General features: G+C 46.8%; 1 protein-coding gene across 3 annotated transcripts in view; it reads left to right on the top strand.

The window, feature by feature from the left end:
* Window positions 1-2,144: 2,144 nt before the first annotated feature.
* The window catches only part of CERS5 (ceramide synthase 5), a 37,708-nt gene continuing 21,812 nt past the window's right edge, over window positions 2,145-18,040 (top strand). For all 3 annotated transcript variants that reach the window (XM_017545823.1, XM_017545821.1, XM_017545822.1), the window contains exon 1: window positions 2,145-2,579. In XM_017545823.1, coding sequence (XP_017401312.1) covers window positions 2,383-2,579 — 197 coding nt within the window. In that variant the 5' untranslated portion in view covers window positions 2,145-2,382. The remainder of the gene's footprint in view (window positions 2,580-18,040) is intronic.

The raw sequence follows: 18,040 nt of genomic DNA, 5'->3' as shown, positions 1-18,040 counted from the left end.
ATTTCTTGACCTCGTGATCCACCCGCCTCGGCCTCCCAAAGTGCCGGGATTACAGGCTTGAGCCACCGCGCCCGGCCTGTTTTTTTTTCTTCTCATCCCTTTGCAACCCTTTAACTCTGGTGCAAGCCTGCTTTACTAGTTATAAAGTTGCTTTGCCTGTTCTCAGGCAGGAGGTAGGGATACTTTCAAATTTTTTTCAGATCATTCTAGTTAGCCTCTGGTAATTAACCTTGTAGCCAGGGTTTTTGTTTGTTTTGTTTTGTTTACATGTCATCCTTGTGGAGGAGGCATGCTAATCTCTATATTCCACTTTTAGCCTTTTGAAGGTGGCTCCTTTATGAGTGCCCTCCTTGTTTATGTAGATCCACAAGAGTTTGATGTTCAGTGTGGTAACTTAAATTTAAGGCAGTTTATAGGATAAGGGCTGAGTTTTGGAGTCTAAAGACATTCTAATGTTAAAAGAAAAACTTCAGCTGGGTGTGGTGGCTCACGCCTGAAATCCCAACACTTTGGGAGGCCAAGGTGGGTGGATCACTTGAGGCCAGAAGTTCCAGACCAGCCTGGCCAACATGGCGAAACCCTGTCTCTACTAAAAGTACAAAAATTAGCTGGGCGTGGTGGTGCGTGCCTGTAATCCCAGCTACTTGGGAGGCTGAGATGGAAGAATCGCTTGAACCCAGGAGATGGAGATTACAGTGAGCCGAGATTCCGCCAGGCTCTCGCCAGGCTCCGCCAGGATGGAGTGCAACTTCCTGGGCCACAGAATGAGACTCTATCTCAAAACAAAAACAAAAAACTTCAGGCTGGGCGGAGTGGCTAGTGCCTATAATCCCAGCACTTTGGGAGGCTGAGGCAGGGGGATCCCTTGAGGTCAGGAGTTCGAGACCAGCCTGACCAACATGGTGAAACCTCAGTCTCTACCAAAATATATAAAAATTAGCTGGGCATGGTGACCCATGTCTGTAGTCCCAGCCACGCAGGAGGCTGAGAAGGGAGGATCTCTTGAACCTGGAGGCAGAGGTTGCAGTGAGCCAAGATAGTACCACTGCACTCCAGCCTGGGTGAGAGACTCTTCAAAAAAAGAAGCAAACAAACAAACTCGCTAAATTAAATTTAAAGGCGTTTAATTGAGCAATGTTATGATTCTCGAATTGGGCAGACCCTGAATCACAGCAGATTCAGAGACCCAGTATACCAAGGTGGTGGAAGATTTATGGACAGCAAAAGGAAAGTGAGGTATGGACACAACCGGATTGGTTACAGGTCAGCGTTTGTCTTTTGTTTTTTGTTTTTTTTTTTAGATGGAGTCTTGCTCTGTCGCCCAGGCTGGAGTGCAGTGGCTCGATCTTGGCTCACTGCAACCTCTGCCTCCCAGGTTCAAGCAATTCTCCTGCCTCATCCTCCCGAGTAGCTAGGATTACAGGCATACACCACCACACCCAGCTAATTTTTGTATTTTTAGTAGAGACGGTGTTTCACCATGTTGGCCAGGCTGGTCTCGAACTCCTGACCTCAGGTGATTTGCCCTCCTTGGCCTCCCAAAGTTCTGGGATTACAGGGGTGAGCCACCGCACCCGGCCTGCCTTTACGTATATCTTCTTTTGAGTGCCTCCCTTTTCACGTTGTTTTTCTTCCATTTCCTTTTCCCCAAGAGAAGAATAAAAGGATTCTTATAAATTGTTAAGTCCATTGTTTCTGAGGAAAAGTGACTAACTTGTAAGGGATAAAGCAGTGAAAGTAGGCTGAGGTCATGGGGCACGAAGGAAAGAAACCGTTGGGAGCAAAAAGAATTCTGGTGGTGGAGATTAGTGGGTGGGACCAGCTGAGATGACAGAGAAGCCCTGACCTGAGAGATAGATCTGGCCTCCGGGAGTGGAGACAGAGGTACTGCCTGAGTAGGAGCGAGAACGGATATGATTCCGACAGGCTGAGAAAGTAGAACCTCGCGGTAAAGGAGCTAGGCCTGAAATAAGGGGTGTGGCCATGGCTGGATGGAAGAGCACAGGAGGAGGAGAAGCGTGGCCGTGACCAGTAGCAAAAGAGGGCGGAGCCAGGGCCGCTGGAAGGCGGGGCGGGGAAGGGACAGGGCGTGGCCCTAGGGCAGGGCTGGGCGAGTCGAGGTTCGGGAAGGGGCGTGGCCCCCGGACGCGGTCCCCAGGCTATGGTTAGGGAAGTGGGCGTGGTGGAGAGATGGGCGGTGAAGAGACCTGGCCCTTCGGGGGAGGCGGGCGGATCCGTGGCGATGACCAGAAGGGTCATCGGAAGGGGGTGGCCGTCGGCCGGGCCCCGCCCTGGGGCCGCCTCCCGGCGGGTTCCGTTGGCTGTGGCGGCAGCTGACGCTTGTGGCTGCGCTGGCGGCAGTGGCTTCGGGGTGGGCGTAAGATGGCGACAGCAGCGGCGGGAGCCCTAAGCTTGCTGTGGGGCTGGCTGTGGAGCGAGCGCTTCTGGCTACCCCAGAACGTGAGCTGGGCTGACTTGGAGGGACCGGCGGACGGCTACGGGTACCCGCGCGGCCAGCATGTCCTCTCAGTGTTTCCGCTGGCGGCGGGCATCTTCTTCGTGAGGCTGCTCTTCGAGAGGTGAGAGCCCGCGAGCGAGCGGCGCCGGGGACCGGGCGCGGGCCGGGGGCGCCCTGCTGTAGGAAGGGCCGAGGGCCGGAAGCAGAACTGCTTGCAGTGAAAGTGTGGAAGCAGGGGCTGGGGAAGCTTGGGCCGCGGCGGGTGATGCTAGGCGCATGGGCAAAGTGGTCGCGGAGCCTGGGTGGAGAAGGATTTTGGGGCGTGGGAAAGTGAAAGAGTGAGGGTCTAGGGGAACGCTGTGCCCTTAAATGTTAGATCCAGAGTTGGCTTGGAAGGGGGGTCTTATAGGCCTCCTCTCAACCTCCCAGGATCCTACAGATGAGGAAACAGGTTCAGTGTGAGCTCTGGCAGAGGCCCCGAAGACAGGGACAGGAAGGGGCCAGGAGAACCAGAGCTAGTTGTGGCCATGGAGCCGAGGGGTCAACGCAAGGGACAGACGTTCCAAGGGAAAGGAATGGATTCATCAGACACCTGAGTTTCTGAGAATTAAGGGGAACAGGATTGGTTTGGCCATAAGAGTTCGTTTGGTGTGTCAACTCATGCACGTTTGTTGGTAGGAGGGTAGAAATCTGGTTGGGATAGGGTGTGGTGAACGCTGAGGCTTCCAAAGTATGGAAAGATGTCAGATTAGTTGCAGAAGAGCCCTTGGGGCCTGAAATGGAAGGAGTGTTGGAAGGGATGGAGAGCCGTAGGGCTTATCAGAGAACAGCTATATTGAGCCAGCTTCTTTTTTTTTTTTTTTTTTTGAGACAGAGTTTTGCTCTGTTGTCCAGGTTGGAGTGCAGTGGTGTGATCTCGGCTCACTGCAACCTCCGCCTCCCCGGTTCAAGCGATTTTCATGCGATTTTCATGCCCAGCCTCCCCAGTAGCTGGGATTATAGGCGCGCGCCACACGCCTGGCTAATTTTTGTATTTTTAGTAGAGAAGGGGTTTTGCCATGTTGGCCAGGCTGGTCTTGAACTCCTGACCTCAAGTAATCCATCCGTCTCTGCCTCCCAAAGTGCCGGGATAACAGGCGTAAGCCACCGCGCCTGGCCTTGAGCCAGCTTCTAAATGAGTTTATCAGAATTGCGATATAATTTGTCCAACCGTGTGATTTCATCTTTAAGTGAATGGATCATATCTGTTTGTCCAAGATAAAGATATTCACTGAGGCTTTGGTGTGTGATATTATTATAATGCGAGTTTATAGCTGTGGGTGACTTTGATCAAGTCTACTCGGACTCCAGGAAAGGAGACATCTCTCTGCCATAGGTCTCAGGTAATGAGGGTGGTTCTCGGACATCTGTTCATTTTGCCTTTATCCAAGCATAAATGATTGCAATGCAGGAATGCCCTTTCTAGGATGGGAATATGTTGCAGGTGAAATAATCTGTTAATTTCTAAACGATAGTATCTGTTTGGGATTGCTTCTTTGATTTGCCTACTATTTTTGACTCAAATCTTTCAAAATATTGTGTTCTATTTATCTAGTCACTCATCCATTTATTCATAGTATTTGTGTATCATCATCAAAATGCTCCGCCAGATGTTCAAGTGCAAAAATAAAGATGCTTAAGTGAAGCAAATGAAACCCAAAGATCTAAATGGCTTTCCTGGGACCTCAGGAACTTGGAGTAGCAAGGTTTTTCGTTTCTTTGGTTTTTTGTTTTTGAGACAGAGTCTCACTTTGTCGCCCAGGCTGGAGTGCAGTGATGCAATCTCGGCTCACTGCAACCTCCACCTCCCAGGTTCAAGCAGTTCTCTACCTCAGCCTCCCCAGGAGCTGGGATTACAGGCACCGACCACCATGCCCGGCTAATTTTTGTATTTTTAGTAGAGATGGGGTTTCACCATGTTGGCCAGGCTGGTCTGGAACTCCTGACCTCACGATCCACCTGCCTCGGCCTCCTAAAGTGCTGGGATTACAGGCGTGAGCCACCGTGCCCAGCCTTTTTTTGTTTGTTTGCTTGTTTAAGTGTAGTCATTGTATTTAGTCTTCCTGGAGTGGAGGCACAAGCTGCTTGTCTTTATTAGGATTAAACTAGATCCAAGTACTCTCTTAGTCTCTGTATATGAGGAGAAAAGCAATGTAATGACTAAAAAGGAAAATAGACAGGACAAATTTTTTTAAAAAAGGTGATTGTCATAGAAAAAGATCTCTGCTTTTCATCTAAATGTGTGCCAATATGGGAATTTCCCCATGTTACTGGTAAGAGGAAGTAGCTTGTTGCTTATAAACACCCACTTTATATCAACTTATGTATCTCTTCAGATTCCAAAGTGTTCCCTCACATGGCTGAAGATATATATCCCCTGGCAGAGCTGCTGGAAGGGATCCTTCACCTGTGGGAATTCTATCTGAACGTTTCTATGGTGTTCCAGTGTCAATGGAGTACAGGTGTATGGGAATACTGAGCTGAAGGCATTGTGGTATGATATTTCTTGGCCAGTAAGGACAGGCACCTTGTTTGTCTCATGTTTGCTCTTAGGAAAGTTTAACCCTAGAAGCACTCTTGCTATTTTGTTTCTCTTAAGTCCCATTACCTCAGTAATAGAATTCACTGCTGAATTGCCAAGTCCTCTTCTTACTGTTCTGGTCTTCCATAAAGGAAATAGAGCCACTCCACTCTTTTGTTGTTGTTTTTTAGACAGGGTCTCGGTGTCAGTCTCACTCAGGTTGGAGTGCAGTGGTGCAAAGCTCACTCTAGCCTCGACCTCCTTGGTTCAAGCAGTCCTCCTGCCTCAGCCTCTCAAGTAGCTGGGACCATAGGTGCTCACCACTATGCCAAGCTAATTTTAAAGAAAAATTGGGGGGACAGGCATGGTGGATCACACCTGTAATCCCAGCACATTGGAGGCCGAGGTGGGCAGATCGCTGAGGCCAGGAGTTCGAGACCAGCCTGGCCAACATGGTGAAACCCCATCTCTACTAAAAATACAAAAATTAGCTGGGCATGGTGGTACATGCCTGTAATCCCAGCTACTCAGGAGGCTGAGGCAGGAGAATCACTTGAACTGGAGAGGTGGAGGTTGCAGTGAGCCGAGATTGTACTGTTGCACTCCAGCGTGGGCAACAGAGGAAAACTCTGTCTCAAAAAAAAAAAAAATTACAGAGGCTGGGCATGGTGGCTCATGCCTGTAATCCCAGCACGTTGGGAGGCCAAGGAGGGCAGATCACTTGAGCCTAGGAGTTTGAGACCAGCCTTGGCAACATGGTGAACCCTTGTCTCTATAAAAAAACATTTAAAAATTAGCTGGGTGTGGTGGTGCACACCTGTAGCCCCAGCAACTCGGGAGGCTGAGGCGGGAGGATTGCTTGAGCCCGGGAGGTTGAGACTGCAGTGAGCCATGACACACCACTGCACTTCAGCCTGGGTGACAGAGTGAGACCCTATCTCAAAAACATAAATAAAATAAAATAAATTTTTATAGAGAAAGGGTCTCACCATGTTGCCCAGGCTAATCCGGAACTCCTGGCCTCAAGCAATTCTCATGCCTCAGCTTCCCAAAGTTTTGGAATTACTGGCATAGCCACTGCCCCAGCCTAGATGGAGCCACTTGTAGAATGCAATAGAAGGCATATCAAAATATCAGGGCCTGGCCTTGCACGGTGGCTCATGCCTATAATCCCAGCACTTTGGGAGGCCAAGGCAGGTGGATCACTTGAGGTCAGGAGTTTGAGACCAGCCTGGCCAACAACATGAAACTTCATCTCTACTAAAAATCCAAAAAATAGCCCAGTGTAGTGGCAGGTGCCTGTAATCCCAGCTACTCGGGAGGCTGAGGGTGAGGCAGGAGAATGGCTTGAACCCGGAAGGTGGAGGTTGCAGTGAGCTGAGATTGCACTACTGCACTCCAGCCTGGGCGACAGTGACACTCCTGGCCTAGGGCCAGGTGCGGTGGCTCAGGCCTGTAATCCCAGTACTTTGGGAGGCCAAGGGGAGTGGATCATGAAGTAAGGAATTCAAGACCAGCCTACCTAGTCAAGATAGTGAAACCTCATCTCTACTAAAACTACAAAAATTAGCTGGGTGCGGTGGCAGGTGCCTGTAATCTCAGCTACTCGGGAGGCTGAGGCAGGAGAATTGCTTGAACCTGGGTGGCAGAGGTTGCAGTGAGCGAAGATTGTGGCACTGTACTCCAGCCTGGGCCACAGAATGAGACTCTGTCTCTAAATAAATAAATAAATATTGGGGCCTGGCATGGTGGTTGACACCCATAATCCCAACACTTTGCGAGGCCAAGGTGAGAGAACTGCTTGAGGCCAGGAGTTTGAGATCAGCCTGGGCAACATAGCAAGACTCTGGTTCTACAAAAAATAAAAATGTTAGCCGGGTGTCAGAGCATGCATCTGTAGTCTCAGCTACTCAAGAGGCTGAGGCAGGAAGATGGCAGGAGCCCAGGAGTTCTAGGCTGCAATGAGCTATGATAGTGCCAATGTACTCCAGCCTGGGCAAAGGAGTGAGACCCTGTCTCTTAAAAGAAAGAAAGAAGGCCGGGCGCGGTGGCTCACACCTATAATCCCAGCACTTTGGGAGGCCGAGGCAGGTGGATCGTGAGGTCAAGAGATCGAGACCATCCTGGTCAACATGGTGAAACCCCGTCTCTACTAAAAATACAAAAATCACCTGGGCATGGTAATCCCAGCTACTCAGGAGGCTGAGGCAGGAGAATTGGTTGAACCCAGGAGGCAGAGGTTGCGGTGAGCCGAGATCACGCCATTGCACTCCAGCCTGGGTAACAAGAGCGAAACTCGGTCTCAAAAAAAAAAAAAAAAAAAAGAGCCGGGCATAGTGGCTCATGCCTGTAATCCCAGCACTTTGGGAGGCTGAGGCGGGCGGATCACCTGAGGTCAGGAGTTCGAGACCAACCTGGCCAACGTGGTGAAGCCCCATCTCGATTAAAAATACAGAAATTAGCTGGGCATAGTAGCACGTGCCTGTAATCCCAGCTTCTTGAGAGGCTAAGTCAGGAGAGTCACTTGAACCTGAGAGGCAGAGGTTGCAGTGAGCCGAGATCATGCCACTGCACTCCACCCTGGGCGAAGAGCGAGACTCTTGTCACAGAAAAGAAAAAGGAGAGAGAGAAAGAGGTATATTCGGACGATTAGTCATCTTTCCTACATTTTCTCTTTTCTTTTTCAGAGCCCAGCATCCTTTCAACATTTTCTCATTCTCAAATCCTACTTATTTAGTTTGTAGAAGCGATTCATGTAGTAATCAGACTGTTAAAAGCTGGAACTCCAACATCCTTTTACCGACAGTAAGGCTTAGAAACATCCTCCAGCTTTTCAGAGGTTGCAGTACACAACTGGTCACTTTCCCCAGCCCAGTGCTCTTTCACTGTGTGATATGGCCATCAATCTTTTCCTATTCCTTAACCCCCTTTTCAAGTGTTAAGATTTAACCTCCAGTTCTAGTATTGTAGGATATGAAGAACAAATTCATTTCCTGTAACATACTTCACATACATTAAAAAAAGTAAAAAGGCTTGGCGCGGTGGTTCACGCCTGTAATCCCAGCACTTTGGGAGTCCGAGGTGGGCGGATCATGAGGTCGGGAGTTCGAGACCAGCCTGGCCAATATGGTGAAACCCCGTCTCTACTAAAAATACAAAAATTAACTGGGCGTGATGGTGCGCACCTGTAGTCCCAGTTACTCAGGAGGCTGAGGCAGGGGAATTGCCTGAACCCGCGAGCAGAGGTTGCAGTGAGCCGAGATCGCGCCACCGCACTCCAGCCTGGGTGACAGAGTGAAACCCCATCTCAAAAAAAAGAAAAGAAAACAAATCAGCTGGGGCACAGTGGCTCATACCTGTTTGGGAGGCCAAGGTAGGTGAATTACCTGAGGTCAGGAGCTTGAGACCAGCCTGGCCAACATGGTGAAACCCCATCTCTACTAAAAATACAAAAAATTAGCTGGGTGTGGTGGCATGCGCCTGTAGTTCCAGCTGCTTGGGAGGCTGAGGCAGGAGAATCGCCTGAACCTGGGACACGGAGGTTGCAGTGAGCTGAGATGTGTCGCTGCACTCCAGCTTGGGCAACAGAGTAAGACTCCATCTCAAAAAAAAAAAAGAAAAAAGAAAAAATCTGTACTCATCCTATTCTTAGTTATTTAATATTATCCTTTTGACTTGAACTTTGCTTTTTTTTTCTGCCCCTTCCCCTGCCCACCCCCCGCCGCCCCACCCCACTGCCGTTTTCCCCACTTCTGCCGTCTAGATGGAGGAAAAACTTTTTTCCTCTTCCTGACTGGCCTGCTGCCCTCCTCCCAGATTCGTGCCATGTCACAGTATTGTGGCCCAATGTTAGTAGGTCCTTCAGACAAGGAGAGAGGCGTTGGGAAGAATGGCCATAGCTGCTGACTAGTTTGTAAGGGAGACAGCCCATTCCATACATCCCTAGAGGTATTCTGTTAGGTGTTACTGAATTGTAATCACAGAATTAAATGAAGTTTGCAGATCCAGCAGAGCAAGATTGGAAAAGGTCACATGGCCCTGCCCTTATCTAAGAACTCACCTTTTAATACGTTCCAGATTGTCAGCAGCCTCCTTTGTCCCTACCTGGCTCTGGGAGAACTTTCCCCAGCCCTTTCTGCACAGTGTGTGTTGATGCTCCCAGGCGGCTCGATACTTTCAGGACTGAGATCAGGTTCCTGACTTATGCCTGGAGACAATATATTCATCACTGAGAAGAAGCGTGTCACATTTTTTTTTTTTTTTTTTTTTTTTGAGACGGAGTTTTGCTGTTGTTGCCCAGGCTGGAGTGCAATGGCGTGATCTCGGCTCACCGCAACCTCCGCCTCCTGGGTTCAGGCAATTCTCCTGCCTCAGCCTCCTGAGTAGCTGGGATTACAGGCACGCGCCACCATGCCCAGCTAATGTTTTGTATTTTTAGTAGAGACGGGGTTTCACCATGTTGACCAGGATGGTCTCGATCTCTTGACCTCGTGATCCACCCGCCTCAGCCTCCCAAAGTGCTGGGATTACAGGCTTGAGCCACCGCGCCCGGCCTCGTGTCACATATTTTTGCTGTAAGCACGTCCTCATTCAGAAAACTAGGGTCTCCTAAATAGGTAAAGAAGAGATCCAGAGGAAATAGCAAGTGAAAGCTGTACCTTCGTTAGAGTGGGAATGGGAGATACAACCATTTTGACATCCTCCCCAGAGGTATTTTTAGGCAAATAAAGGCTGCCTTCTAAAGAATCTACTGAGTTTTGACCTCTTTGTATTTGAATCCTTATTATATCTTTAGGGAAGTTAATTGAGGTGTTTCTGTAAAAGGAGCTAACCATAAGTCTTTCTGACTAAAACAACACAAAAATAATAACAAAGAATAATTATGTAAATTATCTAGAACTGTGCTATCCAGTACAGTAGCCACTAGCTACATGTGGCTTTTAGGGGTTTCACATATGACAAGTCAGAATTGAGATTATTATGTCTGTAAAGTATACACTGAATTTCAAACATTTAGTACAGAAAAAAAAATGAACGTAAGCTATCTAATTTTTTCTTTTTTTTTTTTTTTGAGACAGAGTCTCACTACCTCACCCAGACCTGGAGGGCAGTGGTGCAATCTCAGCTCACTGCAACCTCCATCTCCCAGATTCAAGCAATCCTCCCACCTCAGCTTCCCAAGTAGTAATTCCAGCACTTTGGGAGGCCAAGGCGGGCAGATCACAAGGTCAGGAGATTGAGACCATCCTGGCTAACATGCTGAAACCGCAACTCTACTAAAAATACAAAAAATTAGCCCAGCATGGTGGCATGTGAGATTGAGACCATCCTGGCTAACATGCTGAAACCCCAACTCTACTAAAAATACAAAAAATTAGCCCAGCATGGTGGCACGTGCCTGTAGTCCCAGATACTCGGGAGGCTGAGGCAGGAGAATTGCTTGAACCCAGGAGGTGGAGGTTGCAGTGAGCCGAGATCGCACCACTGAACTCCAGCCTGGGTGACAGAGCAAGACTCTATCTCAAAAAATAAATAAATTACATATGTGACTCACATTATATTTCCGTTGGACAGTGCTGATGACAGTAATTCAGACGATAATAATTACAAGAGAATTTTAATGTGAATTCACATTTGATTTAGTTTTTAGGATCAAACGATGATACAAAGGTATTGGATGTTCCTTTAAACAATGAATCTTTCTAAGAAATTTTAGTAAAAATAAGATTTTAAAATGTAAATTATTTCCTGAAATATTCAAATGACTGGTTATATTCTGTTTTGAGTAATCTTTGATTGACAGTTGCTTCTAGCCAAGCATTGCTCTATATTTTTGCCTTTTTACATATGTCTTCTCAATTAATGATCTATAAACAAACAAGTTTGTCAAGTAGGTAAATGTCCATGCAGAGCTGCACAGCCCTGATGAGGCAATGGGAATAATCACACTCTTACTATATCTCTTCCGTAAAATACAGGATTTCTTATAAGAATATTCCTTGTAGGTTTTAGTTTTTGGATATTGTCAGCATTAGTAAGCAGTCTCAATTACAGGCATAAAGTGTCTCAAACTAAATCAGATTGTTGTGGTTGTATTTAGGGAAATCTCCAGTCATAGACTGAAATTGGTTAACTTGAATATCTACTGATTCCCCAGAAATCAGTGATCTCCTACACTTGACAAACACCGAGCTGATAGATTACCTGATGACCCAGGAGGTTAAGGCTGAGTTTTAATTTCATCCTTGCAGGTGGCACGTTTCCTTGAAATACTTTGCCTCTTAGTTGAGAATTAAGTTTTCACTCATTTGTTCATCTGCTCATTCTTCAACATGTATTTATTGAAAGCTTAGGATATGTCATGTCATATCAAACTATATGTGATAGTTTTAGAAGTCGGACAAGATAAATGTAAAAATAAATAAATAAAAAGGTATCAAATTATGTGCCGAGATTGAAAAGGTGAATAAACCGTGATCTCTACGCTGGGAGAGAGCAAGAAAATCAGTGGTTATCACTTGTGTATATTTATGTTTCTGCTTTAAGCAAATGCATTAAGTGGTATAATTATTCATCCATTGAAAAAAGATAAGTATGTTTAATGAAAGGAATGAGGGGGGTTATCCTACCACTTTGGCATGAATTCACTTTAGTGACCTTTCAGTAGAACTTTTCTAGTACATTAGAATGATTGGATTTACAAAAAGATACAATCTACATGCGTTCCTTAAAAACATCTATTATAGTAGTTTTGGTTTTTTGGAGGGTGGGGGTCACGGTCTTGCTCTGTCACCCAGGCTGGAGTGCAGTGGCACAATCTGGTATCATTGCAGTCGTTGCAACTTCCACCTCCCGAGGTCAAGCCATCTTGCCACCTCAGGCTCCCAAGAAGCTGGGACTACAAGCATGTGCCACTGTGCCGGGCTAATTTTGTAGTTTTTGTAGGGATAGGGTTTTGCTATGTTTCCCAGGCTGGTCTCAAACTCCTGAGCTCAAGTGATCCTTCCATCTTGGCCTCCCAAAGTGCTGGGATTACAGGAGTGAGCCAGCATGCCTGGCCTACAGTAGATTCTTTTAGATAGTCTAGACTCTTTTAGATTCTATCTAGATAGTCTCAATTATTGTTTCAGGTTTGGTCGTTTTTTTCTGGACAATTTCTTTTTTCCTCATCTAATATTCTCCATAGTATGTCCGTAATGAAGTCAAGGAGCTAGGTAAAGTGAATAATGTCAGAAACATTTGTCAGGTCACAGTTGGAATTTGAAGAGAGAGCCATTTCAGAGATTTTGAATGAGCTGCCCTATTCTTTGGGGATGACCTTCAGATTGGGCTGTTTATGGACTTATCTCCCCCACGAAACTGTAGGTATCTAATGCAGTGCCTTGTACATTCATATTAGCTATTCAGTAAGTGTTTATTGAATGAATGATTCTGAAACCTACTTCTGCTTGAGATGTTATGACTCTAGTACACTAACTCCTTTCCTTTTTTTTTTTTCTTTTCCTTCCTAAGCGATGGAGTCTTGCTGTATTAATGTTTCAGTTAGGGTTCTCTAGAGGGACAGAACTAATAGGAGATATATATATATATATATATATAGGAATTTATTAAGTATTAACTCATACTATCACAAGGTCCCACAATAGGCCATCTGTAAGCTGAGAAGCAAGGAAAGCCAGTCTGAGTTCCAAAACTGAAGAACTTGGAGTCCAGTGTTCTAGGGCAGGAAGGGTCCAGCACGAGAGAAATATGTAGGCTGGGAGGGTAGGCCAGTCTAGTCTTTTCACGTTTTCTGCCTGCATGATGTGCTGGCAGCTGATTAGATGGTGCCCACCCAGATTAAGGGTGGCTCTGCCTTTCCCAGACCACTGACTCAAACGTTAATCTCCTTTGACAGCATCCTCACAGACACATGCAGAATCAGTGCTTTGCATCCTTCAATCGACACTCAGTATTAACCATCCCAAGTCCACGCCTTGTCAACTTGAACCCATACACATCTCCTTAGATGATACATAATCTTCAAATAGAGACAATAATGTCATAATTATGCCTAACATAACTATCCTTCGTACAACCAGAAACACACCATCCCCAACCCAAATACTATTACATAAAGTTAACAATATTTAAATGCTGATATGAAGTCAATAAATCTTATGTTAATGATAAGGGAAAAGGGAAATAAAATGAAGATATTGTCTTAGTACAAGTGTATACATGCACAAACATGTTTTTAACAAAAGATGGAGGAAAAATACTCATGACAATTACAGTCCTCATTACTACAGCTGATCATGTGTTGGTTGCTAGTATTGATGACTGCCTTCTACTACTACCCATTCTGTATTCTCTTTGCCTTCAGCAAGCAACTCAGCAGCTTGTGGTTTTTTTCCTGGTGGAGTGACCCAAACCTTCATTCCTGAAGGATCTGGGCCATTTGTAGTCCTGCCTGGATTGCGCTGCTGTAGTTTCCCACTGACCTTAATCACAGGGTGTGGTAATACTAAGAGATGCCCTAATGGATCTCCTGTATTCTACGTACACTCTTCCTTACCTCTGTTGTGGAGTAGTAAGCTGATTTCATCTTGATGGTCTGGGTCAGTCACCCCAACCAACACTGTAACTCCCTTCTTAGCCCGTTGACTTAAAGATAGGAGGAGCCCAAAGTGTCCAGATGGCAATCTTAACTTCCAGTTTAATGGAATTGTTGTGTCTCCTGGTAGCAGTGTTCCTCCCTCTGGAACTAAGACATCTAGGCCCAACAGAACATAATGTCACAGGAACGGGAAGCAAAAATTTTGCTAGTGGATCACTGGGGGTGACAGTGATGGTGAGTGGTGCCACTTCCATTTCCACCTTGATTCCTGGACCCATGAACCTTGGCTATGGGTGAAGCAGTCCCATATATCAGACACTCATTCAGAGCATACACAGCCTTCTGGAGAACTTTGCCCCAGCCCTGCAAAATATTATCACCTAGCTGGTGTTGTAATTGTGACTTCAAAAGGCCATTCCACTGTTCTGTCAATCCAGCTGCTTCAGGATGATGGGAACATGGTAAGACCAGTGAATTCCATGAGCACGAGCCCACTGCCACACTTCGTTGGCTGCAAAGTGAGTGCCTTGGTCAGAGGCAAGGCTGTGTGGAATACCATGATGATGGATAAGGTATTTTATGAGTCCACAAATGGTAGTCTTGGCAGAAGCATTGCATGCAGGATAGGTAAACCCATATCTGCAGTAAGTGTCTATTTCAGTGAGGACAAACCTTTGCCCTTTCCATAATGGAAGAGGTCCAGTATAATCAACCTGCCACCAGATAGCTGGTTGATTGCCCCAAGGAAGAGTGCCATATCAAGGGCTCAGTGTTGGGCTCTGCTGCTGGCAAATTGGGCACTCAGCAGTGGCTGTAGCCAGGTCAGCCTTGATGAATGGAAGTCCGTGTTGCTACGCCCATGCATAACCTCTATTCTTGCCACCATGGCCTCTTTGTTCACGGGCCCATTGGGCAATGACATGGGTGGCTGGGGAAAGAGGTTGAGTAGTGTCCACAGAATGGGTCATCTTATCCACTTGATTATTAAAATCCTCTGCTGAGGTCACCCGTTGGTGAGCACTCACATGGGATACAAATATCTTCACAGCTTTTGACCACTCAGAGAGGTCCATCCACATACCTCTTCCCCAAATTTCTTTGTCACCAATTTCCCAATCATGCTTCTTCCAAGTCCTTGACCATCCAGCCAAACCATTGGCTACAGAATCGCATATCTGGCCATTTCTCCTTTCATGCAAAGTATACAACCAGGTGCGCTGCTCAGAGTTCTGCCCACTGGGAAGGTTTCCGTTCACCACTGTCCTTCAGGAATGTCCTAGAAAGGGGCTGTCATGCTGCAGCTGTCCACTTTCAGGTGGTGCCTATATATCATGCAGAACCATCTGGAACCAGGGCCTAGTATTCTCTTCTTCTATCAAATGATCATAGGGAACTCCCCATGAGGCCATCAGTGCAGGGTTGGGGGTGAGAAGGCAGGGTGGCACGGAGCGGGGAGGGGACCATGGGCATTTGAGCCACTTCCTCATGTAACTTACTTGTGCCTGCAGGACCTGCTTGAGCCCGATCACATATATACCACTTCCATTTGATAATGGACTGCTGCTGTGCACGATCCACTTTATGGCTAGCTGGGTCAAAAAGCACCCAGTTTAGGCCGGGCACCATGGCTCATGCCTGTAATCCCAGCACTTTGGGAGGCCGAGGCAGGCGGATCACCTGAGGTCAGGAGTTCGAGACCAGCCTGGCCAACGTGGTGAAACCCCGTCTCTACTAAAAATGCAAAAATTAGCTGGGCATGGTGGTGGACGCCTATAATCCCAGCTACTCGGGAGGCTGAGGTAGGAGAATTGCTTGAACCTGGGAGGCAGAGGTTTCGGTGAGCCAAGATTGGGCCACTGCACTCCAGCCTGGGTGACAGAGCAAGATTCCATCTCAAAAAGCACCCAGTTCATGATAGGCAGTTTAGGTCTCATGGTGACTTGATGACTTATAGTCAAACATTCAGTTTCCACCAAAGCCCAGTAACAGGCCAAGCTTTCAAGAGGAGAGTAGTTACTTGCAGAAGATGGCAGGGCCTTGCTCCAAAATCCTAGAGGCTCTACTGTGATTCACCTGTGAAGGCCTGCTCCAAACAGCATCCCTATCTGCTGCTGACACCTCAAGCATCATTGAATCTGCTATATCATATGGCCCAGGTAGCAGAGCAGCTTGCATAGCAGGCTGGACCTGTTGCAGAGCCTGTTTTGGACCCCACTCCTAGTCCCAAAAATCTCTATCAGTTAGGGTTCTCTAGAGGAACAGAACTAATAGGATAGATGTATAAAGGAAAGTTAATTATTAAGTATTAACTCACATGATCACAGGGTCCCATAATAGTTTATTTGCAAGCTGAGGGGCAAGGAGAGCCAGTCCGAGTCCCAAAACTGAAGAACTTGGAATCTGATGTGCAAGGACAGGAAGGATCCAGCACAGGAGAAAGATGTAGGCTGGAGGGTAAGCCAGTCTAGTCTTTTCACATTTTTCTGCCTGCTTTATATTCTCTTTTTTTTTGAGTTGGAGTTTCGCTCATGTTACCCAGGCTGGAGTGCAATGGCGTGATCTTGGCTCGCTGCAACCTCCGCCTCCTGGGTTCAAGCAATTCTCCTGCCTCAGCCTCCTGAGTAGCCGGGATTACAGGCACGCCACCACGCCCAGCTAATTTTTTGTATTTTTAGTAGAGATGGGGCTTCACCATGGTGACCAGGATGGTCTTGATCTCTTGACCTCGTGATCTACCCGCCTCAGCCTCCCAAAGTGCTGGGATTATAGGCGTGAGCCACCACGCCCAGCCTGCCTGCTTTATATTCTAGCTGCACTGGCAGCTGATTAGATGGTGTCTACACACATTAAGGGCAGGTCTGCCTTTCCCAGACCACTGACTCAAATGTTAATCTCCTTTGGCAACACCCTCACAGACACACACAGGATCAGTACTTTACATCCCTCAATCCAATTAAGTTGACACTCAGTACTAACCATCACAGTTACCCAGGCTGGAATGCAGTGGCCATTCACAGGCCTGACGTCACTACAGCCTTGACCTCCTAGCCTCAATCAGTCCACCCCCCCCACCGCACCATCAGCCTCCATGGTAGCTGGAACTACAGGCCCAGCTACATAATTTCCTTCTTGACTCCTGAAATTCCTATGCTGTATAGCAGTGGGTTCTCAAATCTTTTGCTCTCAGGACTCCTTCATATGTTTAAAAATTATTGAAGACTCCAAAGAGCTTTTGTTTATATGGGTTATATCTGTCAATATTTTCTCTATTAAAAACTAAGACTGATAAATTTTTTAAATATGTATTAAATCTCACTCTTGTCATCCAGGCTGGAGTGCGATGGCACGATCGTGGCTCACTACAGCCTCCACCTCCTGGGCGCAAAGGATCTTCCCACCTCAGCCTCCCCAGTAGCTGAAACCACATGCACATCACCATACCTGGCCAGTTTTATATATATATATATTTTTTTTTTTTTAATTAATTATTTATATATTTTTTGAGATAGAATGTCGCTCTGTTGCCCAGGCTGGAGTGCAGTGTTGTGATCTTGGCTCACTGCAACCTCTGCCCCCCGGGTTCAAGCAGTTCTCCTGCCTCAGCCTCCCGAGTATCTGAGACTACAGGCGCACGTCACCATGCCGCCCAGCTAAGTTTTGTATTTTTAGTAGAGACGGGGTGTTACCATATTGGTCAGGCTGGTCTCAAACTCCTGACCTCAGGTGATCCACCTGCCTCAGCCTCCCAAAGTGCTGGGATTACAGGCTTGAGTCACCTCGCCCAGCCACTAATTGTTATATTTTTTGTAGAGGCAAGATTTCACCATGTTGCTCAGGCTGGGCCAATTTTTTTTTTCTTTTTTTATGGCCCTCAAAGGAAACTGCAAAGATTACTTGAGCACAGACCATGCAAGAAATGTTGGGTTTTGTGGTATAGGTATCTTGAAAAGTGCAGTACCTTGTACACAGGAATTCTATTCTTTAAGAATTTACTCATAAAAATACATTGTGACTTTTTGTTCTCAGGGATTGTTTTTCAGTTTTACAAAGGACCCTAAGGAGCTTCTGTTTATTGGGTAATGTATACCCATCAGCTTTACCATATTTGAAATTAAACTGAGAGATTTAAGAAATACTGACCAGATATAGTGACTCATGCCTGTAATCCCAGCCCTTTGGGAGGCCAAGGTGGGCAGATCACCTGAGCTCACGAGTACAAGACCAGCCTGGCCAACACGGTGAAACCCCATCTCTACTAAAAATACAAAAATTAGCCAGGCATGGTGGCACACACCTATAGGCCCAGCTACTTGGGCGGCTGAGGCAGGAGAATCACTTGAACCTGGGAGGCGGAGGTTGCAGTGAGCCAAGATAGCACCATTACACTCCAGCCTGGGTGACAGGGCAAAACCCTGTCTCAAAA

Source organism: Cebus imitator, unplaced genomic scaffold (genome assembly GCF_001604975.1).
Source record: "Cebus imitator isolate Cc_AM_T3 unplaced genomic scaffold, Cebus_imitator-1.0 Scaffold181, whole genome shotgun sequence".
Lineage (NCBI taxonomy): Eukaryota > Metazoa > Chordata > Mammalia > Primates > Cebidae > Cebus > Cebus imitator.
This window is presented reverse-complemented; position numbering and strand designations above follow the sequence as displayed.